Source organism: Aptenodytes patagonicus, chromosome 13, assembly GCF_965638725.1.
Source record: "Aptenodytes patagonicus chromosome 13, bAptPat1.pri.cur, whole genome shotgun sequence".
Lineage (NCBI taxonomy): Eukaryota > Metazoa > Chordata > Aves > Sphenisciformes > Spheniscidae > Aptenodytes > Aptenodytes patagonicus.
In genome coordinates this window covers 3489690-3509076 of record NC_134961.1, presented here as the reverse complement: position 1 = coordinate 3509076, position 19387 = coordinate 3489690, and the positions used below count along the sequence as shown (strand labels likewise).

General features: G+C 42.4%; 1 protein-coding gene across 29 annotated transcripts in view; it reads right to left on the bottom strand.

Moving 5' to 3' along the window:
* MAPK8IP3 (mitogen-activated protein kinase 8 interacting protein 3) overlaps positions 1-19387 on the bottom strand; it is a 78252-nt gene that overhangs the window by 32887 nt on the left and 25978 nt on the right. For 13 of the 29 annotated variants that reach the window (XM_076351460.1, XM_076351471.1, XM_076351462.1 and 10 more), the window contains exons 4-9: positions 19018-19109; positions 15105-15128; positions 11357-11501; positions 5771-6017; positions 2981-3083; positions 249-367 (exon numbers count right to left, since the gene is read on the bottom strand). In XM_076351460.1, coding sequence (XP_076207575.1) covers positions 249-367; positions 2981-3083; positions 5771-6017; positions 11357-11501; positions 15105-15128; positions 19018-19109 — 730 coding nt within the window. The remainder of the gene's footprint in view (positions 1-248; positions 368-2980; positions 3084-5770; positions 6018-11356; positions 11502-15104; positions 15129-19017; positions 19110-19387) is intronic. The other 16 variants (XM_076351481.1, XM_076351482.1, XM_076351484.1 and 13 more) reach the window with 6 other exon arrangements.

The window sequence follows — 19387 nt, the reverse complement described above, 5'->3', positions numbered from 1 at the left end:
AAAAATAACTTACGCACATAAAGACAACCCAAATAAAAGTTACCCAGCAGTTTAAGTTATTTCTAAGTAAGCATTACTGTACTACAGGTACATTTTTCAGTCACATAATGTCTCAATTTCCATGCCATTTTTTTAAAAGCTAAACATCCAAGTTCTGAAAAAAAAAAAGAGAATTTAAGCGCTTCTAGAAGCTTAATATAGTTGTCATTGTACCAGAGAAACCAGAATGGTTCTAAACAAGGTTTTACCTAGCAGATCTGCTCCTTCATCAACATCTCCGATAACCTCGGACCCTGCTGTGGAAAGTTCATGATACAGAGAGTCTGTGTTGATGCCAAATGCTTTGTTCACAATCCCCTGTGTTGGGCTGTTGGAAGAAAAAAAAAAAGGACTCTTGTTACTTGGCAACATTTAAGCTAGAACATTTCTCTCTGAAATACTGAGCCATCCCAGACCTGAGAGCACATTCCACCTGTTCACCATGGGCTGATTCAGGGAACATATTGAGTAAAGAAAAAAGCATGTTTTATTCCCCATATCAAGGACAAGTACCTATCATGCACCACCTCAAAGCTCACCCAGCTGACTTCCTTTTAAATCATAACAGATAATGACTATTCAATATTTGATAGGAAAATTTCAACTCGACGAAGTTCTCGGCTCTGACTTTTCAGACTCTGCAAGGACTCCCACACGCCTATCAATTTAGATAGCAACCTTAGATAGCAGTAAGATCAGATAAGGACTCAAATGTTGAAAATAGCAGTGGTCTTTTTTCTTCACCAACTGGTAAGTGAAATCAGCCTGAAGGGTTAGTTTCTTCTTCTTCTTTGGGTGAGTCTATGCACCGAAATGCTTCTTCACATGTCAGGAAAATGTATTTCATTAAAGGTAAATCAAAGTTAATGTTTTCAAATCATATCATACGGGAGCACATTTCCACCTCTTAGTGTCTTTGGTACCATCAAGAATCTTCTTGCATTTCTTGACAGTCTCATGGCTCAAACAGAAAACAGCTGTTACAGGAGGTGAGGGTGAGGCAACCTCTGGGATTGTCATTGCCTACTCTAAAAAAAGGTCTTAATGTGGGTCTAAACGCTTTTAAGTGCCCTGCCTTCTATGAGGGGAATCAGCCAGCACGAAGAGAGTGTGCAATTTTTCCAAGGGCAGTACCACTGGAGATTATCTCAAGTTGTGTGGCTTCATTCTCAGATAAATCAAGTCTTGGTGATAAAGCCTGGAGGTTACAAATGGGGTGTGGTAGCTGTCTCTGATGTTGCAGAGTTACAGCACATTGCAGAGAAAAGGAAAAAAAATAGCGGGTTTTTTTCAATTACAGAAAAATTACAGCTACCCAGACATCTGAGAGCACTGAGGACTTACAAATGCGTGCCATGACTGCAGCAGAATTAACCAGCTCACGCAGTCTAATGGACAGCAAAAGTGACAAGAAGCAACAAGCACTCAGTGTCTGACCTGAAGACCCAATTCAGCTTGAACCTACCTCTTCAGCACTCAACTTTCAGAAGCTGTATACATCTCAAAAGCATTCTGCAAGCACACTGTTCAGCAGCTCCAGAGTTAGCTTGTGCCTCCTGTAGCTTTCAGTCTCACTACCTGGATCACAGATCACTGCCTGAAGAGCTCCCAGTGCAGCAATCCTCTCCATTCCCTTCTTTTCCTTGGGTTTGACCAATTTTCGATCTGATCTCATCAGTTGCTTTTGTCCTCCCCACACAGAGCTGTTTCGGCTACCTAGATTCCTCCTGCATCTGACCCTAAAATTGTCCATGCATCCTACATATTCTGAGGGGAGCTTAACTGTATGTGGTATCACAGTTGAGAAATGCATCTGCTGCTCATACCCTTCTCGATGAGGGTGCTCAACAGGGGGAATCCAGTCTAGATTTGGATTGTGAGAAAATCTTGCCTTAACTTTGTCAGGGTATTATCTTCCGCATACTTGTAAGAGCTAGGGCGTTATTTTTGCTGGTATACTGCCAAATTACCCACTGGATGAGGGTAAAAATTAATGAATCCTGTAAAATCAACCACCAGACCTTAGTAAAAATGAATCAAGGTACCTAGACTAACGCTTCTAGACTAATACATGCCTCACAGTAATATGGTGCCCAAATTAATAGCCTTTAGGGAGCCTCCTATTTAGCACAAAATGGGTGATGGATAGGAACCAGAGCAGCAGAGTAGTTCAGTAGAAGTCTGCTAATTCAGAGGACTCTGTCGAGGTCCTGAGTGCATTGATGGGTGAGAATTGCTCTGACCAGCCTCACCTGGGACCCACACCCACCCACTGGTCCAAGGGCTCCCTTTAACCTTAGGCCTGCACCTTCAGTCCTTCTCTGAGCTATGCTGTAGGTGTACCTCTCTTCAGCCTTGTCTCCTGCTGCTCATGCGTAGCACCGGGACCTAATTCATCCCCTTGCCTTGTCTGGGGCTGCTGATGGAGCTCATTATCAGTGCTCTGCCCTCTCTGCTCAGAACCTGAGGGACTGGGATCGCTGGGGTTACTCCTGCTTGTCCTCCCTTGTGGAGCAGCCCTGCTCCTGCTCTTCAAACACTTGACAAAATTAAAACTGAAAAAAGCTTGAGGTTTTAAAACTGAATTCAGAACTGATCTCTTATTAGACAAATGCCTTTTTCCTCTTCCTGATAGCTTAAGCCCATGTTCCCTTTCCCTGTCTTAAACCTTTTGTTGCTCTATCTCTGTCCTCCCTGGTCCGGCAAGGCAAACAAACCCAGTTCTGGGTCAGCTGGACAGATCCTTCTGCAGATTACCAGCAGACATTTGTCTTCTCTGGAGAACTCAAAGAAGGTCAGGACCCCTCATATTCGCACTAGGCAGAATATATGGACTTTCTCAAACAGCTGCGTGTTGAACTCAGTGTTAGCCACAGCATCCATTCCTCACGCCTCATAAAACCAAGCAAAAGAGCACACAGTGAAAAGTCACAATCAATACCTGTTACCAGTGCGTTCCAGGCGGGGATCCTGACACATGTCCAGCTCTGGAGTAGAGTCTATGATGTCCTGAACATCAGACCACTCATCACTGCTGCCCATTCCTAGGTAAGACAATACATATGATCTATAGGATCAGGACTTTCACAGGATGGTGTTCCTTGAAGGGACTTTTGCAGCTTTGTATATCGAGGTTTCAAAACTTCACGGTGTCGTGTTCAAAGTCTTAAAATAGGAACAGAAAGTGGCTGATCATCTAGAGTCACAAATGCACCAGCGCTGGGAAGCTGCCCTCACAATTCCAGAGCAGGAAGACCATAAGCATCCCCTCCCTGCCACCATACCAGAGTGTCACCAAGGTCATTGGCCTGAATCCTCATTAAAATGTGATAACCAGAAATACTTAATCCATTAAAATAAATTCCAAATGAACTTTTTATTTGTCAGTAAAAACTCTTCAATCACCATGCAGCTTTAGCTGAGATCGAAGACAACACGGTGATTTTCCGTATAGCTTCACAGAGATTAGTGTAGTTATGAATTGGCACTATTTAGTTTTAATAGAAATAATTTTTCAATACAAATTCTCAAGTCTACAACTGGTTTAGATACCCATTACTGTGAAATTTCACTTAAAAACTGATACATGAAATCTACTCTGGTTTCTGTATAATCTACAGTCTGAAGTCAGTATTTAAAGAATAAGGAACTTCCTCCTCTTGTCAAGTCACATTTATTGGATACCAAACTGTTCAAAAGCTCAGACTTGCACGTATTCTAAACAAGCAGTATGAACAGTGTCTGTTCACACAAGGAATTCTTGAAGGATTAAAGACCTAATTTGTAAACTACATTAGTCCCTCAACGGTGTTAGATGTGAAATTTTTGACCTTTCCGAACGGCCTCAGTAGCCAAATATACAAGGCCCATGACAACTTGAGTGTTGTTTTATTCTTTTAGGCTGGCATTGTACACCAGCTGGCAACAAATGCCATGTTTGAAGACAAAGCGTGATGTGTATCTGTTGCCAAAGTAGGCACCCATACACCAGTGGTTCTCAAGCTCACAGAAACAGAGGCTTCCTTTTCTTTATTTTTTCAAGCTGGGAAGCTTTTCTGCAAATACCTTTGAGTACCTTTTTTTGGTAGTTCAGCTCTAAGGCATTTGCATCACTGACAGACATTTTAATTATAGATGCATAAAATACGTAATTAAAATTCAAGCATCTGTGTTCCTCCTCATCATGGAGATCTGATTTTGCATTACGTGTGAGAAATAGCTGAAAGGTTGAATATGCAGGGCACATAGGAAAGATACAACTATCTGCCTTGAGCAGATTCCACAATATGATACTTCCACCAAGAAGAAGGAAGCTTTCACGTGCACGACTTCAGAGCTGCACACATATCGAAGAGAGCAGACTTTGACCCAAGAAACCTATTGATGGTAAACGAGCTTGTAAAGCAGCAACTGTAAAAATAAGGGTAAGTATTTATAGGGCATTCAAACCACTGACATCCGTGCTCAATTTCTCTGACACCAATGTTTATACTGACTTACTCTGGCCAGGATCACCAAACAGACCACAATTTAACAGTTAGCTATGCAGAAGCCATATACTTTTATGGAGAACTACACTAGTTTCTGGCAGATTGACATCTGTGACCCTGGGACCCCCTCGGCTGCTAATATAAATACAGAATGGGACTCAGTCATGACAATTCTCATTCAAATGCTACAACAAAAGATGTTACATGTTGTTTTATAGTCTTAACTTGTTAGGAACCAGCTTGTGAATGTTAGCAGAGGAAATTCCTCTGTATTACTTAGGAAAAAAGATGATCATCTGGTTCAGATGCTAACCTCGGAGACCTACGCTTATCCCTGTGCTCCTGCTCAGACTTTCCTTATGATCGTCAGCTAGTTTTACAGTCCTTTTGTATGTAAGTTCATGACCTGTAGAACACACCACTTCCCATTTCTGAAGGCTGCTGCAAGTCTAAATACGATACAGGGTGGGAGTTGCTCAGATACTACATTGGCACAGCTATATTAAAAAGCACAGAAAGGGGCTTTTATCATGTTATTACACCATTTTATTTAAACAGCCTGGTGCTAAAGGCTTAGGTGATGGCTTTCCTGACAAGAAATCATGATCAAATTACTAAAGGACTCCAGGAAGTGGAGAGAAAACAACTGTAACTTCCAAAGATTTGGGGGGTTTCTTATATGAGAAATAGACTAAAAGAAAACAGCTTATTTAGTTAAGAAAAACAGCTGGATATAATTGCCATTTTTAAACACATCAAGGTGTGGGATAAACATACAGAAGGGAAAATAATTATTTAACCTGACTGACAAATTTGGCATATGAACAACTGGATATAAAATACTTATGAATAAATCCAGAGAAAAAACTAAATGGAAGCTTTTAACTATCATATTGATGAGGTTCAGAAACAGCTTTCGAAAAGCTCAGTTAGACTAAGATGGGACTTGACTGTTCATGAAAGAGGTTCTATGACATGGATGAATGCAACTGCAGAGGACTAAACTCAATAACCTATTCCCATCCTGTATTCATATTACTGACGTTTTAAAAATTTGCTACCCACAAAACTGCTAACATCCAATTAGCCCTGTCTCACTCACTTATCTTTCTAAGGTTACCTCAAATTCTATACTTATGAAGCTGATTACCCCTCAGTCTCCCAGCCTCTTCCTGTAGCAGAGGGACACAAGCACTGGGAATTACTTTAATGACCAAGTACCCAAGCTCCAGCTTCCATACCTATGCTGACATTCCTCATCTCCTGCGTGACCTGGACTTCCATGTTCCGGCTGTTCCGCTTTTCTCGCGCCCTCTTATTGCTCTTGGTCGTGCCATTGTATTCACTGATGGGCTGAATGCTCTCGTTCAAGGGTGTGACGGCAGCAGAGGGCACAGATGACGTGGGAGTATTGGACTTGGTTCCAGTGGTGCTCGGTGTGGCAGCTGCTGAGGACTGCCCAGATTCGGACATTTCATCTTGGGGGCACTACAGCAATTCCAGGGTGGGGGAAGAACAAAAAGCGAAAAGCACAGCTATACATTTCAATTAATCTCCCATTTGTTGGTGTATGGCTGCCTTAAAGCATTATGGAGAATAAGTCTTGCTCGCTGTACCACCTACATGTCCAGCACTTGCTGGTGACACTAGGCACTGCAACCACAATGAAGCAGTGAGTTCTCATGCTGAACTCAGCAAGCAAATCCCACCTGTGAAAGGACTGATATCCTTCCTCCTTTACTACTAAACATTGTTCTTCACAAGTCACATCAGTATGTGATCCCTTCATCATGCATCTCAGGAAAGGTAGCCTTATCGTAAGTGAAAAGCACCTCCAGCTCACGCTGACTACAGTGGAAGCTGAAGGGCTTTGGCACTTGCGGTAAGCCAGGCCAGCATTTCCCAAGACTGGAAGGCAACATGGATATTGCTTGGGAAGGATCTGAAGTGGCCTCTTAGAGGTCTTGGATGATGTCATTACTGTAAGCCACCAACACAACGTGGATGAGAGAACAGCAAAGTGATTTTGACACTAAACTGCAGAAGCAAAGCAGATACCAAGCTGAGATGGTCTGACTTTGCTAGCACAGGAGACCTGTGTCCCCATACCACCTTACGCAGAAGCTAGCCAGGCATGGGTCCAGCTTGACAACACAGCAGAAACAGGTGTGGTCTCCCCACTTCCAAATGACAGGACAACAAGACCCAAGAATTTAAAAATCAGAAGCTGACAAATTAACATAGGAGGTGGATTCCCAGTGTGAAATGCACACAATGGCTCTCAGTTTTACAGACATTACAGCCCCATTTCTTGTAATACCACCTTTTGAAAAACATGGGAGGCTTTCAAGGCTCTGTCAGGATTTTATACTGTGACCCTTGTTTGTCAATTAAAACAGCACTGCTTCACAGTCAGCCAGTTAACGTCCTGACCAATGCTGTGATCACTCCCAGACCCAAATGAGATCTCCCCATTCTTCACGGCAGCCCGCTCTAATTACTGCCTGCAGGGAGATGACAAAATTAATGTTGAGTGTTGTATGTGATAATGAGTTGCAATTGGGTGCAGTGACATTCAGCATTTGCACATCCAGACCCAGCTTTAATCTTTACTACTTGTCTCTCCCCTCCTGTGCAAGTACTAGAAAGATCCTGATTCTGCTCAGAGGCTGCTCTGAGCCTCCCAACCTTGGAGCTGTGACGCTGTTTCACTTCACTAATTTGGAAGTCTCAGTCTCTTGTTCTAATAATAACTTTACAACATGACAAAAAAATTCAAAATGGCATGAGAGAGAAGACTGAAAAAAAATGGTGACTTAACCCTTTGCAGCCATATTATTTTTAAAATCTGGAATCTTATTAAGATCTTCCTTTAATTAGACTGGCCTCTATATGCTTATCTTAAAATACCCCACTGTACATTGCACTGTGGAAGTCAAAGGTATTGCACTGCATCTGTGCATTTATACTGGAAATTTAAGATTTTTTATAACTGTGTTACCATTAAATACGATCCACATTTTGTACATAGTTTCTGCATGGTCAGTCCAAACAGCACCCACATTCCCACATGGACATTCAAATCATCTCCCTGCATATTTGCTGATTTTAGCATCAAGACTGAGATGGGGACTTTTCACTTAGGCTGCTACATGTGAAAACCACACTTCCCACCTCTATTTCATATTCCTGTTTCAGGAGCTACCTTCCTAATATGTAAAGAAAAAAAAAAAAAAAACAGGTTTTTGAGAACAAATATGATCCAGTAAGCCTTGTACTACTTCAACTTCAGTTTGCCTGCTGTGCTTTCTAATGTACAAAGGGACAAAGAGTATCAAGTGTAAAGTACAACCATAAAACCTCTTTCCCCAAAGAAAACTTGTTGGATGAAAGGATTCAGAGATGTTCTTGTACCCACTGTAAGTCTATAAGCATAACCAAAGTCCATGAGCATCTTAGCACTGTATAAGAGACACCCAGGTGGGTCCACGTGTCATTCCTTGTTCTTAGGAACTAGATGTCATTCAGAAAGCCTGTATCATCACTGTCTATAGGTCGATATTTGCATCAGAGATATCCTGTAACTTCTTGTTTATTGACATAATCTGCCGCTCACTCAGAACACACCAGTGAGTAATTATCCTGGTCTTTCACTTACTCTTTGCTTATACATCTGAGTTTTATATTTACTTAGAAAACGTACTTTATCAACCTACCAGCCTGCGTTGGAGAAATTCCTTCCAAATGTAAATACTACTAAGGCGCTCCTCTTCACAGTCCAGAAGCTCTATTAATCTTTGCTGGTATCTTCCTTCCTGAGTGCTTCGTTAATGCTAAGTATTCCACTAAGTGTATGGCTCTCCTCTACAGCGTAGGAGGCATTCTCCATAACCCATAGCTCACCCAAAGAATACTCTCCACAACCACCACTTACCTACAGCCATACCTGTCAACCTCCTAAACATCAAATGTGTAGTAGTGACCTCCAAAATGCATTGCAAAGGCCCAACATTCATAGCAGTCATATGTCACCATGAGAAGCCACAATTGTATGGTTATAACACTGAAAGCATAGTACATAAAAACAAAAATGTTAAGGACTTTCATCTCCAAAACATTATATAAAATAAATGTACAACTGAATGTAAAAATAAAATAATATAATGACAGCAACTAAAACAGAAAATAGTAATAATAAGTATACAAGGACACTTAAAATATAACTACAATATGGCCCCATGAAGAAGGAAAACTAGTCAGAAGAGTCAGGATATACACACTGGGAAGGTGAGTCACATGTGTGCAGTTGATGTCAGTGAAATACCAGAGCTGCTGAAGAAGCAGCGAGGAGTGCATGAGCAGTACTGCTGAGATTTCAGTCATGCAAAATATTTAAGAAATAGCATTCCAGTCAGAGAGTGTGCAAGAAGCTTGCAGAAGGACAATCTCCGTTCCAAATTGCAAATCTAGTAAGTCAGTCAATCACATCCTTTAATTGTTTATAGATTTGCTCCATACTCTTAGGAAATCCTCCATAACACGCTACCCCATCCAAGTCTTCCACAGCCCAAGCTCTCTAACTCCACCCTACTGGCTAGCCTCCTTAAACCCAGCATCCCACTTCTGAGTTTCCCTAACGAGCACCAACACAAATCCCAGCACTACCCGTCAGATACATCTGGAGTAGCACACTACTACTTCTGCACAAAGCTTTCTTGTCACCAGAAACAGATTTTTTTGCCTGACACCACCACCAAATCACTAAGAGATCCAGTCAGTAACCCTCCATTACCTGAACTTGGACATCAAAGCTTCCAATTTATCTGGGTTCCTGTTGCATTCTCCTGCAATGCAGACACTGGGTTATCAGTGAGATCCACTTAACTTCTTTCAGAAGTTCTGCAATGGTACCACTTAAAGAATTACGCCTTAGCAAGTCTGTGGAAGACGGATCTAACCCCAACGTTCTCCCAGCTCTTCTTTAGAAACTAACCCCTGTCACACACGCCTGATCGCTAGAGAGCTCGAGGGCATGTTCACACCATAGCGTGCAGCACTACCTGGAGATCCCAAGGAACAAACTGGTTCCAGAACCAGAAGCGGGTTGGTCTCTGTGCATTTTGGTTGCTGTCTGTGTCCTTGCAGCAGTGTTGTGTCAGCATAGCACTAGTCTGAAGAAACACATTCATGCTCTGTCTTCATTTCCACCATCCTTAATTACGTTATTGCACTGTGGCATTGCTATTCCATAATTCCAGGCAAAGCTCTCCAGGAATGACTGTAGGACCCAACTGGCATTCCGCAAGTTGCTACGTTTCCCAAACTTCTGTGCCTCTAACACTACAGCAAGAGTTGGGTTCCAAGAACAGTCTCCATCCTATCCAAAGATCTTGCTTTTGGATTTCCAACTTCCATGACAGCAGAGGGCTGACGAAGTGCTAAGGTTTGTGCTGTGCTAGGACTGGCTACTTTACAAAAGTAGTGTTAAAAAAGGGAAGTTGCTGCTTTGTTTTCTGCATAAATTTTGAATTTGTCTAAATTTCTTGTGCTATGCATCAAGGAGGCCACTCCTGCAGAGTCCCTCAGGCCAAAGTACCATTAATATCATCTGGAGACATGCAGAATGGGTACAACAACAAGCTGGATTTTTAATTTCTTTGCTGTTTTTCCTCCTCTTTGCCTTTACTGCCTCAATGTATTTTACAGGATTAGTGAATTACAACTTCTCAAAAGGAGACCAGTCCTTAGATGTGACATATAAAACACCTGATGTTCTACAAATTCCAGGCAGAGAGAAAGTAAATTCTATCAGACACTTTTAAAGCAGACCAGAAGCTCTGTGAGATACTGGTGGACATACTGTAAGCCATGCTGGGTAGATACACCACGGGCTCTCAGGCCTGTCACCAGGCATTTGTGGAACATCATTCAAAGAGAGGAATTTGGTGGGATCCTGAGCACAAAGACTTTGAGAAGTCTACAGGTACAGCTCATGGGAAGTGTGGGTCACCATGTGTAGTCTAAACTGTAAACAATTACAGTGAGCTGTCAGCTAAGAGTACAACATCTGGGTCTTTGGGCTCAGACCAGTCTCTGAATGGCAGAGCAGAGCACCACAAGCAACAGGCAGAACCATGCAGCTGCTTCAGCGCAGTTGCAATGCTGTGAGGTTTTTGGCAAGCCCCAGTGCAGAAGGCAGCACATTGAAGGTGACAAGTGTATTGAAGGTAGACAACGCAAGTCTAGAGCAATGACTAGATATATGAGGAACTGAAGACCTTGAAGCACAGTGCAAGACTTGGGCATCCAGAGAGGATCAGGAGCCCTTTTTACTGAAGACAGGAAGGCCAGAACAGCGATCAGTCAAAAAGGATAAACACTGGAGAGCAAGCACAACCCAATGCCTGGTCCCAGCTGAGGTGCAAAAGCACTGCTCTTATCAAGGGGGAGAGAGGGGACAGGTTCCACCATTTCCTCTCCAAATAAGCTATAAAAAAAGTGAAGGATTTATCTTCCCTAAATCCCTAACTACCTCCCCATACATTCCTTTCAACTTGGGGCCAGCCAAGTAAAGGAGATTATCACTGAGACAAGAAGCATTGTCTGAGCACAACTGAGGAGTTGTGTCAAATCCCTCCCGCGCCATATGCCAGATCTGCAAAAGAATATCCTCCCACCTACAGCACAGCTACCAAAGGAGCAGACACACAGCAGGGAGAGGCTGCAAAGGGTTATGGACACATATTGGTCTCCATCTTAATGAAAACGTGGGATGCTATTGACGGTGGGAGAGTGGGAAACCCTTGCTCTGTGATGGTCTATAAAACCTTGTAGCTGGAGTTGGACTGCAGCTGGCCGAGGTCACTCAGGTGCCAGTGGTCCAGTGTTGGGACGATCTTGGCCCCTATCTGCCCACGTACCATGCCATCCGTGAGGGGGAAGACATTCAGAGAGTTAGGACGTTCCTTCCTGCTAAACAGAGAAACAGAGAGAGAAGGGAAACCAATCTGTTAGCCATTTGTAAGATTCTTATAGAAAAGAAACAGCACACTAGTTTATGTGAAATATTAGTCACTAGAAATTGAATTGCACTCCTTCCCCTCACGTAGCAGCTGTATGAACTCCCAACTCCCACACTTCCATGGTGTTGTCTAGTCAGACCCATGGTGTCTACTGCTAGAGCCAGACATCTTCCTGGGCAGACTCTAAGAGGGAGGGGGTCAAGTGACCACAACAGACACAACTGACTTCAGTATGAAACATTTTGGGGGGATGCAAAAGTGCAGGGAACCATCAGCCAATTTAAGTCAGTGTATCTTCTGAGAAACAAAGGTACTGTGGGAAAACAAGCCACAGCAAACAACTCTCACAGCAAAAAAAAAAAAAAGCTTCCATAGATCCTAGAGATGTTATCACTGGGTCAGGAAAGGCTTTTAAGTAAGAGTCATCTACATGGCACTTCTGTACATTCCACCCCAAATCTGGTTAGCTCCAACAGCAGAAATCAGAGGTTTTTGGATCACTTCCAATATTAAGCAGGAAAAATAATACTTGTACTCTCTGATCCCCTCTCCATATCCACATTACAATGCACTCAAAATTCAGAAATTAAACAAAGGTATAAATGAATGCATCATTCATATTGCCAGATGTCTGTAATTATGTTTTCTTCATCCTCTTCTTTCTGGCAATTGCAGGTGAGTAGCTAGCTGCGGGTTTGATTCTGAATATAAAACCTGGCACAGGTTTTGAGACCAAGTTCCAGTGGGAGAAAATCTAGAGCAAGCAGTGGAGGTGGGAAAGGCTGCAGCAGCATGCCGAAACCGGCAACTGTTTTCGTGCCAGAGAAGCAGGCCTGCAGGGACAGAGCACACATCCATGGAGGTGATAACCCCAGCAGCCTCCACTAGCTGGACTCCAGTAGCCCTGCAGAGATGAACTAAGCTGATCCTCTGTGCGACATGCACCCACAAAGGGGTTCAATGATGGTACTTCACCTACTCCTGTATGGGGCTTCCGCTTATTGGTGCGGGGTGATGAAATCCGCCCTTCTGTACACCAGTATTAATAACAGTAGACCTTCATGTGCCTTTCTTTAATGATCACCAGTACTGGTCTGATGACCAGGCTAGGCAACCATCACAACCACCTCACCTGTGACTGTGGGCAAAACGACTGCAGCAGGACCTAAGGCCCCCCGGGACATATGCAAACACACTAACACAGGAGATGGTGCATGAACCAGCTCATTTATGAAGGAAGGAGGTGGAGCGTCTAGCAGAGGAGACAATGTTTGTGGAGAAAACCACAACGGCCAACCTTCCTATTCTCAGCACTGCCTGGCCAACACAGCGTGCCACACTGCTGTATCAGTGTCACTCGTGCTGAGGAATAATCGCTTACTGTGGCCTATCTTGGATAGGCAGAAGGGGCAGAAAGGTGTTTCCAGTGTGGCCCAGCAAGGAGATTTGGGATGCACTTTTCCTAAGGATCCGCATTAAAATCCTCTCCTGAAGATGCTAAAGACTCATACATGGAAGTTTCATACACAAACCCTCTTAGAAAGGCAGCACGTAACCAGATTTTAGAGGAATACAGATCATTGACACAACCTGATTAACCTTACTTTCTTTTATAGAGAAGATGCAAGCATCTTTCAACAGATTCAAAACCAGATTCATATATGATAGGGATTATCAGTTTCCTTGTAGCCTTTCCACTCAAAAGGCATCTTGGTGCTTGTTACTTTTAAATATTAACAATCACTGAAGGTTTATACAAAACATCCCACTGCTGTTTGTCTAAATACCGATTTATGACCCCTATCCTGCCATTTACACCTGCTCCTAATAGGTCATGATGCCAAAGTACATCTACCTCTGTCCGTCTTCCTGCATTTACCTCTCCTTATCCTACTGCTATCATTCCAAGACCCTGAAAGTTTCTAACAGCTGTGTTTTAAGTTTCTAAATAACACACTAGGGAAATTTTTCCCCTAATACGAAATCTTCACCCCTGGCACTGCAGTGATCTAAGCACCATAAGAAGTATTGTCAGTTATATATAAGAGATGATGAAGAGATTCAAAACCAGAAATTAGAACTTTACGCCACAAAGACAGAAAATTCCTAGTTTTACAATTAAAGAAATAACTCAAGGGTCCCAAAGAGTCTACTGCAAAAGAATCATTCTTTTCAGGGAGGAAAAAAAAATAGGCCATTTTTTGAGCTGCTTTAACCATTAGTTTCATATCTTTCCTCTTCTTCAGGTTAGAATGATGGGCTTAAGGGAGTCATGCTTCACAGGTGTACGTAGCTAGAGAAAATTTCCTGCAACTGCAAAACATTCCTTGCAAAACAAGTGGTGCAGCCAGAGTATCTAACAACATGCTATAATATAAACGCTTTTGTGACTTGCTGGGATGGCCTGACATAACTCACTGGCAGCGCTGAGAAATATGAGACATCCCAAACGTATGCTGAGAGAGACATTAAATTGTACTTCCTCTTTAGGTAATCTCTATCAGACTTCTTTTGGGAACCCATAGCTTAATTCTATGTTCATATACAAACACATACACATTTAACATGCAAGGAGATACAGCACCCCATTGAATGTAAAGGGAACGTGTGAACTTCACGGTCCCTGCTAAACAGAGAACAGAAGTACGAAGTCTCCGTAGCATCAGAAGCTGTAGGATCTTCAGGAAAAGATTTTAACGTAGATTGTTAGGAAATTTCCTTGCTGAGTTTCTTTGGAAACACCTTCCAGCCTCTTCTGAACCTCCCAGGGAAGGGGAAAGAGCAAACACTACAGAAGAGCTAGCTTTAGCTTTGCAGTCCTGGGGTTGACTACCAGTCTTCAAAGAACTTTAGAGTATCCTCAGGGCTGGTCTAAATTTTGAGTGCTGGAGTAACCTTCATGCACCCAATTCTTTCCAGTACAGGGTGACTCAACACTTGGTTAGTTCCACCTTGCATTAGTTACAAGATAAACAGCAACCTCCTCAATAAAGGTTTGCAGTAGCCAAAACTTGGGATCAGGATGCTCTACAAGTAACATCCTAAAGCTTACAAAACATAACAAAACTATGATTTGTTTGCCAGCATTTAAAGATGAGAACTGCTCTCTTTGCAGGCTCTGGGTGCCGAACTCACTGCCCAGCCCAAAGTCAGAAGTGCCTTCAGAGAGCTACTAACAGTGACACGCATTTTCTGCCCCGCTCAGAAAATATGCATGCCTTGTACTCTACAGTAAAATAAGGGAGAAAAGATGACTTTTTAAAACATTCTGGGACATGAAGTGTAAATGTCCCATCACAGAGGACTGATCCTGTTTTGGGACTGAACTTCTGCGTCTTCTGCGTTTGAGTACACAAGCTTCTTCCTGACGTGATATCCCAGCAGCTTGGTGGCTCCCTCTGCCTCACCCGAATGAGCAAGTTTAACACAGGTGCCAGTAGACAAAGAGGGCAAACATGCCGGTACAGTACATTCCCAGCATCACACTATTGCCACTCAACAGCAACCTCCAAAACTAGGATTAACAAAGTTAAGATGCAGCAATAGGATTTACCTTTTCCTCCATGACTGGCGATGACTGCAGTGACAAACATAACAGCCAAAACAGAGCAGCAATCGCACAAAAAGCGAGACAAAAAAACAACCATTAGAGAGCAAAGGTCATGCAAACATGCAGCCCTACAACAGACACGGAGTACGCATGCACTGTAATCCACACCACGTGGAAGTGTGCGCTGTACTCATTACCCGTCTTGGATGGCCATAGATACGCACCCCCCGCAACAGTTCTTGCACAAACTTCTCTCAAGTGACAGGCAAACATACTTGGTGTACTTACGGTCTTGGGCAAATATGCATCCCTATGCAGTCTAGCACACCCAAGCGCATCCACAGATGAAAACAAATGCACTCAAATTTGTGTGACAGGCCATGAGAAATTATGCCCATGTCCCCCCCCAGTGCACATCAGTGCACCAAGATACGCAAACACTGGTGTTCACCCCCACCCAGCTGTGCAGTGACACAAAAACACACATCTGACCCAAGTGCTTGTGCACAAGCATATACAAACGCAGAGCTACATACACACGCACACACGCAAACAGTGCAAAGCTTGAAATGAAGGAAAAAGTCCCATTTCCCACTGGTGGTTCCTACAGACTCAGATCATAGACCCATCAGGGGCTTTCATAGACATAAAGTGTTTCTCTTTTTTTCTCTCCAAGGAGACTAGCAATATGCCTCACTTAAAAGGGTAAAAGACTAATTTCTCTAATATGAAGAGGCAATTCTTGACTAAAATTTTGCCCTTCACCCCAGAGAATGGCAGTCTTGCAGATATAACCAGTAACACTTTTCACTGTGCATCTCTTTCACAGAATGATAACATAAAGACACAATATTAGCTTGTTTGAAAGTTGGGGAAGGGAAATCTCATTAAAATCAATTTCTACCATGCAGTCCAACCCAAATTTGGCAGGTCCATATATGAACCACCCTTTAAAAGAGAGAGGCCCTAAGCATGCTTTTGTCTATGGTACTTTTATATTTTACTGTGTAAGTACTTCCACAGATATATTCTTATTTACAGAAGGGTAAGTGGGGAGGGAAACAAGCCTAACACGCTTAACCCATTTCAGCTGTAACACTAGGATCAGACCATGTTCTGGCAGCCCACTGTGGACTTCCAGACTGCGAGGGGGAGAGGAGCAGGAAGAAAAATAGTCTGATAAGGCAGATTTTATGAATAGAAGAACACCTACAAGTCACTGGTTCTTTTTACACCACGTCTTCTCTTGCTTTCTACACCCCTCATGCCTGTCTCTTTTGCCTAGGAAGGCTGCCATCTATCTTTTGATTTTTTTTTCCCCAATAGATTTTTCCATTTTAGACAATCCAATTTTAGCCAGACCCCAAACACTGTATTCTGTAATTATTTTTATTCTCCTAAACAGCTCTCTGTTGTGAGATTAATTTACTGTTTTGCAGAAAATAGAGCATAGAGGTAACTCACTATACAGCCCACTCAACAACTACAACAGCCTTTAGTTACTCCTCTCTCGAAGAAATACTCTAAGATATTCTTTCCTGAAAGGACTATTTGACTGTCAGAAGAGGAAGGGTAAATAGTCCCCCTTGATTCACATATAACTGTGTCTTTCCTTCCTTTATGTAAGGCTTTGGTAGCCTTACAAATGAGAGTATAAAAATCTTATCAACTGATTCAGAATAAATAAAGGATCTTTCTTTGAGATACCAGTATCTTCCAGCTGCAAGTTATTCTTGTAGCCACGGCTACAGAAGTATCTTTAATTATTATGGGATGTAATGAAATAGCAAATAGACAGTATTAGAAAAAATTCTTCATTGAGAGAGTGGTCAAGCACAGGAACAAGCTCCCCAGGGAAGTGGTCACGCCTCCAAACCTGTCGGTGTTCAAGAAGTGTTTGGACAATGCTCTTAGATATATGGTTTAACCTTTAGGTTGCCCTGTGTGGGGTCAGGAGTTGGACTCAATGATCCTTGTGGGTCTCTTCCAGCTCAGGATATTGTATGACTCTAAGGCTGCAGGGAATCTGGCAGGAGTCCCAGGCTAGTTACCGAAGTTTCTGAAGGTTCATGTCTTACACTACTCCCTTTCCATCCTTCAAGCCTCTTTCATTGACAAGGTGGGGTTGGGTCTCTTTTTCTCTCCCTTTTTCTTTCTTACAATACACAGTCAAAACTTTGGCAATTTGAATTCAGTCTTTTCCAGAGCAGTCCAATGCAGCAACAGGACGCCATAGCAGACAGGGGGTATTTACATGTGCTATGCCAAGACCTGAAATTTCCTTTCTTTTACACTACCCCAAAACCAACTGACATTCTGGTATTTAAGTGTTACAGACCTAAATACAAGTTACTAAAATATCCTCACTTATTCTTCCTTTATTCTTAATGTATTTCTTTATTCTTAATTTCATATAATTTTGCTCTTTCTTCATCCCCAAATTTTGCTCAATGCTCTTCTTTTGCATTTCGTCATTCCTACCAGATGATACTTCAAAAACCTTCAAGGCTTTCCATTTATCTGTTTTCCCAGTATTTTCATCTCCGTGTCTTTGCCCATGCTGCCTTATGTGTATAGTCTGACATGCCATCCCCACTCCTTTTCTTAGCCTAATACTTCCCAAAGATTTGGTTTTTGAGCGAAGTTCAGTGGTATTAACCAGCTGAAGTTCACAGATATTAACCAAGATCAGACAGACATATTTTGTAAGAAACGAGGGAGGATGCACCTAGCAGGCACTCTTTTCCGAGTATTCCTGTGCAGCTGGTACTGTCTCTGTCTATTTCTCAGACCAACAGCTCCCACGGCTCGTGGTCAGCATGTGCGCAAAACCTTTTAACATTCCTCAAGGCCAGGAGAAATTAAAAAGTTGCAAAAAGACAGGCAAGGACATCAAAAAGATTTAATCGCCTGCAGCATATTACTTGGTCAATAATGTTCCCCTGGAAAACACTGTTTTAGTTTAAAACCTCCTGGGTTAGCCAGTGTCACTATAGTGTAAATCACCTCATTAGCATGTGATGATTAACGTAAAGAGTAATCTGCCATGCATAAAAATTGCCACAGAAAACATCTTTTTTATGGCTGAGTGACTTAATAGATTATGCTTAATCTGAGTAGATAATGTGTTATGTGATCTATTACTTCTCTAACCAGTATTTATGGAACATCTCTTCTACTTCTCACCCTGTGGGCAATGTTACCGCTATATAGTATCATCAGAGAGAAAGCATTTGGTTCCTTCACATACCGGTTAAAACCAGATGTATCTGTACTGAAATCAATATAACTACAACTTCTGTGCTTTAAATTTGTTCTAAGACTAAGACTACAGAAGACTAGTTCTTGTATACACTGAACTTCTTTCCCACCACTGCCTTCTTTAAGCAAAAGCTGGTTCTTACTGGTTTGGTGGTCTGAAAACGGGGGGGCGGGGAGGGAGGAAAATCAATTTCTTGGGCATAAGTAGGTCTATTGGGTGACTGACTTACAGAAAGCTCCCCTTGAAGGAACAGGGGGGAAAAAAAAAATCCTATAATGGCTAACGCATTTAATTGCTACGGTTTTGCTGGCTATCACACATACAAATACACACACACACAAATACTTTATTTGACACCTCCATCCATTTTATAGATAAACCTTTCACATGCTGAGAATACAAATGTATTTTTCCAGAGGCCCCCCATCAATAGCAGCGTGACAAAGCCTAAGCTTTGTAACAGAACACAAAGTTCCTCGTTGTCAAGCCTTAGAAAACGCACCCATAACTCGCCCACAACCCATTACAAAAAAGCTTCAACTACAACCCATGCCCACAGGGAAAGATCCTGCTTCTGGTTTCTCTCTCAAATAAGTGCACCCAGTTTGTAAGTTCCCAGATGGCATACATTACATGGAGAGGTTATGGCCCTACCTTCTCCCAGGTAGACTGCCCTCAGTTTGATTATTTCCTCCAACTTGCTGCATCTTGGATCGCTCAATGTGTTCCACATAGGTCTGGATCATCTGTGAGGAGAGAAAAATCCATGAGCCAAACAGAGGAGAAGAAAAGATTCATTTTCTGCTTTTGTTTGATCTTCTCCAGCATCCATTTCCAATTCCCTTTCTTTTTTTGCACACCTCCTTGTCTTTGCTCTTGTCTTCTAAGCTGATGATGTAAGTGAATGGACCAATCTGACAGCAAATCTGACAGCAAATAGTGTCAGAAATGACTTAAGCTTAATCTTGTAACAGAAGAGCCATGAAAGAGCATATCCAAAAATCATGTAAGACGTCTCCTGGAG